Source organism: Phalaenopsis equestris, unplaced genomic scaffold (genome assembly GCF_001263595.1).
Source record: "Phalaenopsis equestris unplaced genomic scaffold, ASM126359v1 Scaffold207535, whole genome shotgun sequence".
In the NCBI taxonomy this organism is placed as follows: domain Eukaryota; kingdom Viridiplantae; phylum Streptophyta; class Magnoliopsida; order Asparagales; family Orchidaceae; genus Phalaenopsis; species Phalaenopsis equestris.
In genome coordinates, this window is record NW_018226858.1 from 38948 (window position 1) to 53128 (window position 14181).

Sequence of the window (14181 nt, forward strand, 5' to 3'; positions counted from 1 at the left end):
CTGGCTCTTAGGCGCGACCTTCTCTATTTACCTGGTGCGTAAGCGCCGGATTTGGCGCTTAGGCGCCAAAACACTTTTGCACATTTTTCACCTATTTGCTCCAAGTTTGATCATTTTTGACTCCTTTAAGCAATTTTCACCTTTTTACCTGTACCTCGAACAGAAAAACATTAAAAAAGAAAATACAAAAATATCTTCCATTAAAGCGCAATATCTCAAAAATATGTATAAAAATGTGTCTAAAAATACTATATATTTTAGGCATATCAGTCACCCTTCCACTGTCACTTGGAAAAGGGGGATTCTAAGATTTGGAAGGTCATTACTCTTGCCCGTAATATAGCCTCTCAATTCATTTTTTGGGATGTGGGGGATAGGAGAATTTCTTTTTGGAATTATCATTGGGGAACATCTCTTTTCTTGAATATGCCTCATTCTCCATCTCAGGCTAATCTTATGGTGTTGGATTGTTGGATGGAGTGTGGCTGGAATATGCCTAAACTGTTGTCTTTGGTTGGGGAGGTGGCCCCTTCTATTGCTAATATTCCTATAAATACTGGTACTACAGATGTCCCTATTTGGAAATTTCAATCTAGAGTATCCATCACTAAAATGATATATTCTCATCTGTACAACTTTCCTCAATGGAAATGGAGTAATTATATTTGGCACCAATATATCTCTCCATCTATCTCCTTCTTTCTTTGGAGACTATTTCATAATTTTTTTCCTCTTGATGATATACTTAAATGAAGGGTTTGAGGATTGCTTCCATTTGCTATGTTTGTAAGAAAGAGGTTGAATCTTCTACACACCTTTTTAATGATTGCACATTTTCTAGAGAAGTTTGGCAACAGCTGGGGTGCTACATTGGCATACATTGGCCCTCTAATTTATGCCTAAAAAGTATTGGTGTCGTCTGGAAAGAAACTGAGCATTCTCAAAACAAACTTTTCTACTTTCCTCTAATAGTTTTGTGGTTCCTTTGGGTTGTTAGAAATAGTCACATATATGAAGTTTCTCACCATACGCCTTATAATATTGCTGCTCATATTGTGGATAATTTCCTTAAAGCTTCGAAAGCTGCTAGCGATGCCTATAACTCCTTTCAACCTAGAACTAGTAGGAGACCAATTTTGATAAATTGGAGACCACCTTCCCATGGTTGGATTAAAGTAAATATTGATGACAGTTTAAATAGGGAAGTTGTAGGGATAGGAGGCTTATTTAAGAAAATTAAGGGGCAATGCCTTGTTTTCTTTGCCTCCCCCTGCATTGCTTTGTCTCCTCTGGAAACTGAAACATTTGATGTTTTGGCAGCTTTGCAAGTTGTTGTGGCTTTTGGTTTTTTAAATATTGTGATAGAAACTGATTCCCATTAAATGTTTAATATGTTAACGGGTAAGATAAAACCCCTCTGGAATCTTATAATTTTGTTGAACCAGATCAAAAATGTGGTGGCGACTACTCATATTGATATCCAATATACGTTTATTCACAGAGAAGGTAATGCCCCTACGGATTGGTTAGCTAAGAAGGGGCAATTTGGCATTATCATTGGTGACACTCCTCCTAGCCCTCTCAACTCTCTTATTCAAAGTGATCTTTTGGCAGCCGCCTTTTAGCGAGCTTAAAGTCTTTGCTTATATGGGTTGTTTCTTTAACTTTACTTTTGTTTTGATTGTGGTCTTTGGTTTTTGGGTTTGGTCTGTGATTGGCTGGTTATATGCCTGCTAGAATTTCATATCTAACTTTGGATTTGGTTTTTGGATGTTTTTGGTTCGTTTCAATCCCTGCTCTTTGGTGACTTCATGGTTTTGTCTTTGTTTTAATTTACTCATGCAGAATTTTCTGCATACTTCTTTTTATGGCTCATTTAGAAGCTTTTTCCTCAAGTTACTATTTGGGAGAGGTCACCTTTTTTTGGTTATGGATATTAGTGGCCCTTCTTATTGGCTTCGCTACTTTTTCTATGGTATTCATTGCTGAAGGATTGAGAGCTTGGGGACTAGCCTGCTCTTATTGCACCTGCTGAGCAGTACTGTTTCATAATGCATCTATGGGAGTATTGTTAATTGTTGTGCTTCGTACAGACAGCTTTCTAGATTTACAATGGGGTGCAAGCTTTGGCTTTTCGAGGGGGTGCCTGTTGCGGCCTTATTATTGATTCATCCAAGGCTTCTTTACTAGGATTTTATGAAAGTTTTGTGTTTCTTGTTTTCTGATTTTCTGCCAACATTTTTTACTGTGCTGGTTTTGCTATCTTGCAAGTGAAAATCAAAATATTTACAAGGGATTCTTCATTTTCCAACCTCTCAATTTTCTACCAAGTACTTTGGATCCTCTCCTTCACTCTTCAAATCTACTAGGATGCAATTTTGGTATTTTTGTATATCTACTACCACAAGCGGCTACTTCCTTTCCTTTTTTTTATTTTGGCTTATGTTTGTCCTTAATATTATGACTTTTTTTATGTTTTTTTTTTTTTTTATGTTGGTATATTTGTAAATCTCGGGTATACTTTTTGGTTTGGGATACTTTTTTCTTTGGTTTTGGGTGGAGTTGTACTTGATTGAGGATCCCCCGTCTTTGAGTGTGTATTGTATTTTTTTTTGGCTTTTTAGTTGGAGAACCTCTCCTTAAATAAACTCTGTACCTCTTTTTGCTAATTAACACGTAAGGTGACCTATAATTCTCCTTAATATATATATATATATATTTTCAAGGCAATTCAAGCCAAACATGAACGAACAAATATTTATTCATGTTCTGCTCGTTAGTTCGCGAACGACAAATCAATTTGACAACCCTAATGCTATGCACCAACTTAAAAATGAGGCTTAAAATAGTTGAACATTATTACCAAAGATTCTCCTAGTTTAGGAAGTAAAGAGCTATAAATTTGAGGCATTTACATACTTACCACTCAATTCCTATATATTTATGTATCGAACACCTAAACTTTAATTTTTACATTTATGCCAACCAAACCCTTCTTTACACAAAAAAAAATCATCATTTTAACTTTGAAAAGAGTGAAATACATTTTTCGTGCATACTTAAAAGTGGCATGTGTGTAAAAATTATTGTTTAGGTCTTAGATATGTAAATATATAGGAATGCGATGGTATGTATGTAAATATTCCTCTTTTTGTTGAAGCAATTTCAAGCAAGATGGACAGCCGACCAGACAAATTCATTTCAATCGCCATAAACCATTCGAGGAAATCTTAAATTCTGATATTTGCATTAATTTCATTTTATCGTATTTCACTTGTAAGAAATTAGTGATGATCACATTAAGAAAATAAAAGGAATGATTACATACACATCACTTGGAAACATTGCTATTTGCAAAATTAACACCCAAATAATTTTCTTAAAACTCTCAAACCGATGCATTTAGGTGAAATAAAGATGAAAAATATAGATCTGGTTTTTATCATGAATTTTGATATTTGAGAATGAATTTGGAAAATAGATGATCGAGAGTGCTAGATTTGTAAATAGCAATGTTTTTGTGTGTTGGGTGATAAAATCATAAGCATAGCGTCACGGACAAATAGTCTCACATCAGCTAAGTGTAGGGCCGAAAAGTAATGTTTAAGTCCTGGGCTGCCCACCACCCATAAAGAGCTCTTTTGGTAGGTGACAAGTGGTATCAGAGCAGATTATCGCCTGTCAGGTGTGTGGACTCTCTACGGTCCAGTAGGACTCTCGGTAGAGCCGATCCGTGACGAGGGCGTCACGTGATTGGGTGGAGAAGAATGTCACGGACAAATAGTCTCACATCGGCTAGGTGTAGAGCCAAAAAACAGTATTTAAGTCCTAAGTTGCCCACCTCTCTTAAGGGCTCTTTTGGGATGTGACAATAGGGTGGTATGTAATCAAATAGCCCAAAATAAAATCATAATTTTATAAAATAACATTTTCTATCAACAATTGATCAACCAAGCCCTGAATAAGAAATACGCAAGCAAATCAACAACAATTCTGCAGCTCAAAAAACAAAAAAAAAAATTTATTTTTTTATAAAAAAAAAAATTTATTTTTTTATAAAAAAAAAATTCCAACAAATGTGCCATAAACAGGAGAAAGCGTCATCAAATAAATACCGAGTAAAAGAAAAAATTACAGTAAAACACTGCTGATGATTTAAACTCGCTTCTGAAAGCATTTAGAAGCGATCCTTCCTCTTCCGGGCTGTGTATTTGGTATCTGGAGGGACAGAGTATCCTTTGTTCCTCATTTGGTTCTTCTTTTTAAGCACCCAAGCTTTGCCTTTGCCTTTCCCTTTGCCCATCTTAGCTATTTTAGACCTTTTTGCTGGTCGATGTCTATCATATATACCAACCTGCATAAATCAAACAAAAGTTCATATCAACTAAAAAATCATAGGTAGATATATGATTAAAAAATCACATCTATCATACTATAAATTGTACAAATACAGACACGGACACAAACACAACACAACACCGACACCGACATCAAACACTTCTATTATTAAAAATATTGGACACTGACACATGTCAAAAAAACAATTATACTATATATATATATATATATGCTCCTTAATTAGAAGTGTCTGTGTATCATAGATTATAATTATAATTTCTAAATTAATATAAATAAACTTAATTATTAAATGGTGGAGCACAATATTTCATAAACATAAGAGCATAATATCAATAGAGAATAAAACAAAGGAGAACTTGAAATAAAATGGGAAATTTGCATACATACATACCACTTAATTCTTATGTATTTACATATCTAACACCGAAAGTTCGATATTTACAATTACAACAACTTCCTGTCATAAATATATGCATTAAAATATGTATATCACTTTTAAAAAGCTAACAAATGTGGTATTTTTAATTTGATGTTAAACATTTCAGTGGCATACATGTCAACATGAATGCCTATGTGAGATATGTAAATACATAAAAATTGTGTGTTATGTATGTAAATACATAAAAATTGTGTGGTATGTATGTAAATGCGCCAAATAAAATTGATTAGGTATAATATCCAGTTAAACACTATCATTTACGGTCCCAAACACGGATGTAAAAAGTAGAGAGTTGTGTTAGGTAGTCGACAGCTAGTGTAAAACTTGTCAAAAAAATCATGACATGAATCATTTTCATCATTGTTTAAGTGCTAGGGCGTTCCCCTGGAAGCGACACATTATATGATTAGAATACAGTCAAAAGTGTTCAAGGGCCACTACACCAACGCCCAAGTGTATTGTCAAATAAACAAGGGTTCTCACATTATAGACGAATACGGATAAATAAGTTAGTCTATGAAACTAATATTAAAATAGTATCTTGAAATATAAATACTCTTACTAGTAAATTATTGGAATTAGTTGATATATGATTCATAGAAAGATAAATATCTTATGAGTTCAAGAAACTAAAATGGTTAGAGAAAAGACTAAGGAGATTGATAACTTAGATTTAAAATTTTGGTATTCAAGTAAGAGTCGCATTAAAAATGGGATAGGTGTAATTATAGATAAGAGTTTGAAAGATAATATGGTAAAAATTAATAGAGTTTGAGATAGAATTATAGCCCTTAAGATTATTTTTGAAACTAAAATTTTTAATATTATAAGTGCTCATGCTCCTCAAGTTGGTTTGAATATAGGTTCTAAAGATAAATTCTGGAATGACTTAGAGAACTTTATACAAAAGATACATCTTGAAGAAAGAATTTTTATTGGAGGAAATTTAAATGAAAATGTGGTAGAAAATTTTGAAATTTATCATGGTGGCTATGGTTTTGAAGTGATTAATGAAGAAGGTAGAGCTATATTAGATTTTGTTTTAGCATATAATTTTATTATTATTAATACTTTATTCAAGAAAAGATATTAGCATATTATTACTTATAAAACTAAATCTAATAAAATACAAGTTGATTATTTTCTTATGAGAAGAGATCGTTGAGAATGTAAAGATTGTAAGATCATTCTAAATGAGGATTTTAGTACTCAGCATCGATTATTAGTTCTAGATTTTAAGATGAAGAGTTATAAAATAAAGAATACTAGGAATCATCGTCGTAAAATTAGATGAGGGTACTTAAAAGACACAAATAAAATTATTTTTATGAGTCAAATTCATGATTTTAAAATTTGGAATGTTCATGAAGAAACAAATTCTATAAGGGATAAAGTAACAAAAATTATAAAACATGTGGCAAAAGTTGTTCTTGGAGAGTCAAAAGAAAAAGTTGCTATAAATAACAATAGTTGGTAGTGGAATAATAATGTGCAAAAAAAGATAAAAAATAAGAAGACATGATATAAAAATTGGTTTAAATGAAATAGTTTAGAGAACTGAAAAAAAATATCAAACAACCCATAAGGCGTCTAATAGAACAATCTGTGACGCTAAAAATTCTATTTTTAGTGGTCTTTATTATAGATTAGAAACTAAAGAGGGTGAAAAAATACATATAAACTAGCCAAATAAAGAGAAAGGAAAAACAAAGATTTAACTCAACTAAAGTGTATTAAAGATGAAAATCAAAAAGTGTTTTTCTTACAAAAAGATATTCAAAATGGGTGGGTGAGTTATTTTGATACTTTCTAATGAAATTTTGAAAAATATGAACTTTAATGATCTTAATATTGTTAATAATAATAAAATATTTTATTTTTATCATTGCATTAGTAAAAAAAGAAGATGAGATGGCTTTAAGAAAAACCAAGGATAGAAAGTCTGTAGAACCTGATGATATCCCAATTGAATTATGGAAATATATAGGAGATTTGAGACTTTCTTGGCTTACTAAACTCTTTAATATTATTTTTAAAACTAAAAAGATGCTGGAGGGATGGAGGATGTGTATTTTGGTCCTCATTTCTAAGAATAAAAAAAATGCACAAGAGTGTGCAAATCATACAAGAATTAAGTTGATGTGTCAAACTTTAAAATTATGAGAGAGAGTAATTGAATAAGTAATTGAATATAGGACAAAGATTTCTCATAATCAATTTGGATTTATGTCGAGCAGGTCTACTATGGAAGCTATAAATTTATTGAGAGGTTTGATTGAGAAGTTCAAAAATTTATTGAGAATTTATTGGGAGGTTTGATGGAGAAGTTCAAAGATAACAAGGAGAATCAACATATGATTTTTATTGATTAAGAAAAAGCTTATGATAAAGATTCCAAGAGATATCCTTTGGAGAGTTCTTGAGAATAAAGGTGTTGATATGACTTATATTCAAGTCATTAAAGATATGTACACATAAGAACTGTTGCTCGTGTTCGAACAGAAAGAAGATTGACCAAATATTTTTGTATTTTTGTTGGTTTACATCAAAGATCAGCTTTAAGCCCATATCTTTTTGCCTTAGTTATGGATGGTCTTATTGGAAACTTACAGAAGGATGTACCTTAAGGTATGCTTTTTGCTGATGATACCCTTCTCATGGATATAAAGAGAGAAAAAACTCAGGAAAAACTTGAATTATGGAGGTTTACCTTGAAGTTTAAAGGCCTTCGTTTGAGTAGAACTAAAAATGAGCGCATGGAATGTAATTTTAATAGTAGTAGCTCTAGTGACAAAAATATAATATAACTATGGCAAATTATTAAAAGGTGTGAACGCTTTAGATATCTATGGTTTATTGTTCAAAGTGATGGTGATATTGATGGAGATGTTATTAGTAGAATTAGATGTTGATGGAGATGTTATTAGTAGAATTCAAGTTGGTTGGTTGAAGTGAAGGAATGCATCGGACCTTTGGTTGGTTAAAGTGGAGGAATGCATCAGAGACCTATTATGTGATAGAAAAGTACCGCTTAGACTAAAAGGAAAATTTTATAAGATGGTGGTGAGGCCTGCAATGCTCTATGGCGTTGAGTGTTGGCCTTTAAAAGAGAAGCATAAAACTAAGTTAAGTGTTGTTGAAATGAGAATGATTGGGTGGATGAGTGGCTTTACACTTAGAGACAAAATGTAAAATGAACATATCCGTGATAGGGTTGGTGTAGCTCCAGTGACAGATAAAATTAAAAAAGGTCGTCTTAGATGGTATGGTCAAATTAAACCATGACCATCTGATGATCCGATTAAAAGAGTAAATGTTTTAGATTCGGCTTATTTTAAGAAAGCCAGAGGTAGACCTAGGATGACTTGGGCTTATTGTATAAAAAATGATCTTAATTTATTAGATATAAATGAAAATATGACACTAAATAGGACGCAATGGAGTAAAATGATTCATGTAGCCGACCCCACTTAACGGGATAAAGGTTTTGTTGTTGTTGATGTTGTTGAGGTATAAAATCCACTTAACGCAACTATATATTTAGGTGATAATGTTTCTAATACCTCTCTAAAAAGCGCTCAAATATCAAAAAAAAGAAAAAATGTACAAGAGATATCCAAAATTAAAGTCTATCTTTTAAACTAAAAGATAAGAAACATCACATGGTATTTCGAACACACTATTCTAAAATTTCCCAGTGTTAGAGAAGGTGCAATAAGTTCATGAAATTATTAGGTGTGAATGAGCAATCTGGAAGTTGTACACAACTAAATACGATAGAGGCAGAAAATAAAGAGATTGTGTGATTGATACACCGATTCATTTACATATAAGGCTCTCTTCTCTCTCTCCTCTTTACCTCTGATGTTACTATGTAACACCTACATTATAATTCTGGCGCATGCCATACATAGCACACAATTCTTATGCATTTACATAACTCAAATCTAAAATTTCACATTTACAAACATAGCACAACTCTTTAATATAACATCAAATAGTACTATTACAATTTTTTAAAAATAAAATATACATTTGCATGCATAGGTTTAAAGCACCAAGTGCTGTGTATGTAAATATGAATGTTCGGGCGTGAGATAAATAAATAGATAGGAATTGTGTTCTAGGTATGTAAATTTCCATATAATTTTTCAGCATCGTGTGCGACCTAGCTTTGTAAACCAAATGGGAAAGATTAGGTCAAGTTGGTACTCAAGTGTAGGTGGGAGAAAAAGAACCGGTATCTGATTTATACTTACCGTTTGTTCATCATCATCGTCACTTTCATCGTCATCACTGCATGATTCTCCATCTTCAGCTTTGCCTTTTGGAAGGGATGTTTGCATGGAAGCTGGTCCGCAAGTTAGAACAAGGTAAGCCTTCCTAGCTTTCGTACTGTGAAAGTTAAATAGTTAGCATACAGGATACTGATTTCAAAAAAGGGAAATCCACATACCACACAGTTCTTTTATATTTGCGTATCTAGCATCGAAAGTTTAATATTTACACGCATGATGCGTCATAAACCTATGCATTGAGAGGTGTAATCCTCTTTTAAAAAGGCTAGTAATAGTGGTATTTTTAAGGTAATGTTAAAGCTTTGAGTGAAATAAAAATATGTAAAAATTAAAATAGGTGTCAGATATGTAAACATTCACCTAAACATAGCTGCATCAATTTAGAGCCAACTTCTAAGCTTTTGGTTTAAATAAATTTCTCTTTTTTAAATAGTTAGCATAGTTCCTTTCTGTCCCAATAACAGGTCGATATAACAGATACTTGGCATTTCCAGCTTGTAGAAAAACATAATCTTAAGAAACTGGAAACGCCAGCCAATTTTTCATGCAAAAAATGACTAAAGAAAGAATCAAAAAGCATAAAGGTGGGCAAAGAAAGTGGTCAACTCACAAAACAAATGAGGATAAACAACTCTAGTCTGTCAGAATCTGAGAACATAAATTAGCATATACCTGTGAGGAAAATCAACTACCACTCCACCAGCAAAACCAGCACGCATGGCAGCTTTCATAATCATCTCACTCTGATTCATATTTTCAGAATAAAGTTGCAGAACTGCTCTTGCACCCCTTGTTAAGCACCGATACAATGACCCAAAAAAAGCTCTGCAAAAAAAAAAAAAAAAAAAACAGATTAAAGGGCATTAAAAAAAGCACCAGTTAGAAAAAGATAATGGGAAGATTAACTCTAGTAAGTTGATTCCTACAGAGAAATACATACTTCAATCTCGCAACTGGTTCATGAGAGGAGTTGTCAGCATAACACAACCACTGCAAGATCAGTAAGGCTTGAATTAAATACAAAACATCAGCCAAGGTTATAATCATAACTGTCAAAATATATAGTAAAAAAACATCAGCACTACTATAATAGTTGGGTTAAACATAAGTATCCAGACCAGTACAGCATGAGTTTCAATTGTGTTCTTACAGCAGCACGGGTTTCTTAAAGACAAATACATTAGCCCACAAAAAAAAAAATCAAAGAGTTGAAGGCTAGCCAGATGTATAAGAATTCTAAAGTGATGATCATGTCATCCTTGGTTCTTTGGTTCAATGGTAGCCGTAATTGTTTGGATGGAAATAATAATCAACAATGGTTAGCTCGTCTTTCTTCAAGAAAAGTGTCATTTTAGCTGTAGGACATTTTAACAGCACTAACTTCATATTTAAATCTAAAATCTAACAATTCTAAAGACGAAAAGAAGTACAAGAAAATATATTCAAAAACAAAGCAAAGGCCCTGTTTGGAACCATTTTCTGTTTCATGTTTTTTGTTTTTGTTTTCAAAGAACAGAAAATAAAACAAAAAATATGTTTGTTTCCTTTTTTTTTTAACAAATTCTTTTTTATTTTTCAAAAATACAAAACAACTAAAACCTGTTTCTTATGTTTTTAAAACAGCTTCCCACCAATCCCCTGATGCCTTCGATGTCGATGCCTTCTTCGCCGGTGATGCTGACACGAATGCCTAAGATGCGGACGCCAGCACCAATGCCATCTCTGATGCCTTCTTCTCTACCAGTGTTGCTTCTTCTTCTTCTTCTTCATCAGCTCTTTCTGCTCTCCTTCTTCTCCTTACTTTGCACCACCGGCTGGCACCACCCTAGAGAATCCAACGAGTGTGGTGGTGGAGAGATAAGAAACAGTGAGAGAAATCAAAGTGGAACTCGCCAGCTGTAGGTGTTTTCGCTAGTGAAGAAGCTCCGACTGCTTTCGGCGGCGGCAGTGGAGGAATGAATTAGAGCTGTTCAATGGGGGTCAAGGTGGCGGTGGGGGAGGGGGTTGAGGAAGGAATAAGAGGAGGAGGTGGTAGAGGGGATAATTACATTTTTTTTTTTCCAAACATATTTTTTTGTTTATTATTTTTAAAAATAGAAAAATTACCAGCGTACCAAATATGTTTTTCTTTTATGTTAAAACAAAAATAAAATAAACTAAAAAAATAAAAACCGATCCCAAACGCCCATTAAGGTTATGACTTCATAAAAGGTTAAATATTAAGCACTTAAAATAAGAAAAAATGAAAAATGGAAGGATTAATTAAGCATAGAATGGAAGTAAGTGTGCTTCTAAAAGTTATTATTTGATAATATAAGTAGATGTGGATAACAATCATTTTATTTATTTGGGGATTGGTGCTTTTAGTTTTTATTTTTTATTTCTATTTTATTTTATTTATGTTTTGATTTGAAATAAAAATTGTTTGGTTGCAATAACTATATTTAAAAACACTCAACATACACAAAAATTATTCTGAGTGTTATAAGTTCCTTTATTTTAAAAACTTAAAATTAAAAACATAATAAAAATTACACTAAAGGGCTATTTGGGATCACTTTTGTTTTTTTGTTTTATTTTTTTGTTTATTTTATTTTGTTTATGATTTGATTTGAAACAAAATATGCTTGATTAAGATATGATTATTTTTTAGAACACTCAAAAAACCTAAAAGTTGTTTAGTTTTCAAAAAATATGTTTATTTGTTTTGAGAAACAAAAACTAAAAGAATATTAAAAATACATTAAACAAATATTTTTTAAAAATAAATGAAAAAATAAAATTGATCACAAACAAACCCTAAACAAATATTTTTTTAAAACAAAAGAAAAAATAAAAACAGAGAATAAATTTGATGCCAAACGGGCTCCTAGCATTTGCAATGCAGAAGAAATTAGCCTGCAATTAATAAAATGCATAGTTAGCATTATCCATGTTCTGACTGCACAAGAACACCTGCTGATGAATGCTGTCCAGAATTGAAGAAACATATTGTTCCATGAATTCTCCAAAAAATAGAAATCCCACATGTTTAAAGAAAATCAGACAGAAAAAATTCAGCTGTATGACCTTGAACAACCTGAATTGCAGAGATACTTATAGCTCCATCAATTACGCTAGGCCTCAAACCAACACCCTGCAACATGACCAATCAATAGTGGTCAAAAAACAAAGCTGAAAGTAATATAATCTACATAATGGAGTTATATTTTAGTAATATTAATCAGTCAACCATGTGTCATGTATAAATAAAATCAAATGTTTAGTGACCTAATTAATTTATCCACAATCAGAATTAGCCACTCTGTTCATATCTGTTTTCCTTAGACCAAAAGTGCATCTCACAGATTTGCTGCAACTAAAATAAGCAGTTAAAGTTATCTAGTAATCTTCGTAACAATCATTAAGATGACAGCTTTGAAATCCAACCATACAAACAACCCTAGACCAACATATTTAAAACAAAAGAAATTCAGGTTCCACAAAGTCGTTTAGAAAATGTAAGATGAATAGACGGCCAAAAGAGCAAACCGAGTAAAAAACTCAATATTTTTCCTGGCATATGAAAAATATAGACACCTTAAAAAATCATCAGCCAAAATAAAACATTACTTTCACAGGTAATTTGTCATTATTTTTCCAAGAATTGTGTTGATTTGAAAATTCCAAACGACAAAACCAAAAGAAATTATCCACGAGAATCTATGTAACTACTCCAGAAAAAATTTCCCAAACAAAACCTAAGTCTCATTTTAATCGATAGACTCGTATTTTTAAAAAAGTGTACTTCTAAGAAGTGAATTATTACTGGTTGTAGCTTGTTGGGCTATAAGCAAATCACTGGCATGTGTGTATCCAACATGCATAAGCTATAGATTAGGCGCATAAGAAGTTTTTGTTTTCTGGATGTTAAATCCTTCCAATTCCTTAGTGCAATGGATTGGGCATCCAAATTTATCCATATCAGTATGCTGAATATGATATGGGGTACTTTGAAGCAGGTTATTTCTAAACAAATCATAAATTTAAGGAGTTGCTTGGTTGTGTGAAAAAATTAGCTTAAAGTAAGCCACATAGATGAAAATACACTTCATGGTTCAATTTTTTCCACAAATCTCAAGTAAATGCAACCGAATTGACAGCATTTACTTTGCATTATCTTCCAAATAAACTATAGAAACTACAAAAAGTTAAAGCATGTGGAACGCAGCAGTATATTTACGCATTAATATATTTTAGAAAAAATATACTTTTAAGAAGGCAATTCATCATGTAAGAAACATTAGAGATCAAGCATTTTCAACAAATCAAAAGTATAAAAAATATAGAATAGAGAATCTGATGTTTTATAGTTCACAGTGCATCAATATGCGGAAAAGTCTTTCCACTTCAGTGCTTTCTAGAGTATCATATATTCTACGAAGTTACATATGCTGGTTCTAAATAAGACAACCTCCAATTTCCAAGATTAGTATTAAAAAAATAAAATTTACATACATAACACAAAATTTCTATGTATTTACATATTTAACATCTAATGTTCTATATTAACATTTATAACAATTTGGTGTGGTAAACTTATGCAAGAAAAGGTGTACTTCATCAGTAATAGTGATATTCTTTATGTGATAATAAGTATTTGAGTGATATGTATGTAAATATGAAAGTTTAGATGTTAGATATGAAACATAAGAATTATGTAGTATGTATGAAATGCCAATATTAAAAAATCCCATCAAAAGAACTAAGTTAAATAAGCTCAATTAAATTCACATAGAAGTTTATCACAGTAAGCACTTCCAAGCTGTTCAAAGTAACCTCTAGATTGGATCTAATTAATTTTTTTTCCAAACTTTAACTAGAATCATCACTTTAAGACTCTGATCACATACCTATAATCCAGTAATAGCAGTTTCATCTGAAAAAATTTCAAGTCTTAGGAAAACCTAAACTAGTAATAATGTAGAGAATTGATTTGGAGAGAAATAATTATCTTTAATTGTATTATTCATATGTAGAGTGTGTGTGTGTGCGCGCGCGTCTATATATATATAGATATAGATATATATATATATATTTTAAAGC

The 14181-nt window shown here is 32.0% G+C and overlaps 1 protein-coding gene across 2 annotated transcripts in view; it reads right to left on the reverse strand.

Moving 5' to 3' along the window:
• Positions 1–4053: 4053 nt before the first annotated feature.
• Positions 4054–14181, reverse strand: part of LOC110036506 (probable 18S rRNA (guanine-N(7))-methyltransferase) — a 17526-nt gene continuing 7398 nt past the window's right edge. For both annotated transcript variants that reach the window (XM_020740969.1, XM_020740968.1), the window contains exons 6-10: positions 12176–12232; positions 10037–10086; positions 9769–9921; positions 9058–9193; positions 4054–4354 (exon numbers count right to left, since the gene is read on the reverse strand). In XM_020740969.1, the coding sequence (XP_020596628.1) occupies positions 4178–4354; positions 9058–9193; positions 9769–9921; positions 10037–10086; positions 12176–12232 (573 nt within the window). In that variant the 3' untranslated portion in view covers positions 4054–4177. The remainder of the gene's footprint in view (positions 4355–9057; positions 9194–9768; positions 9922–10036; positions 10087–12175; positions 12233–14181) is intronic.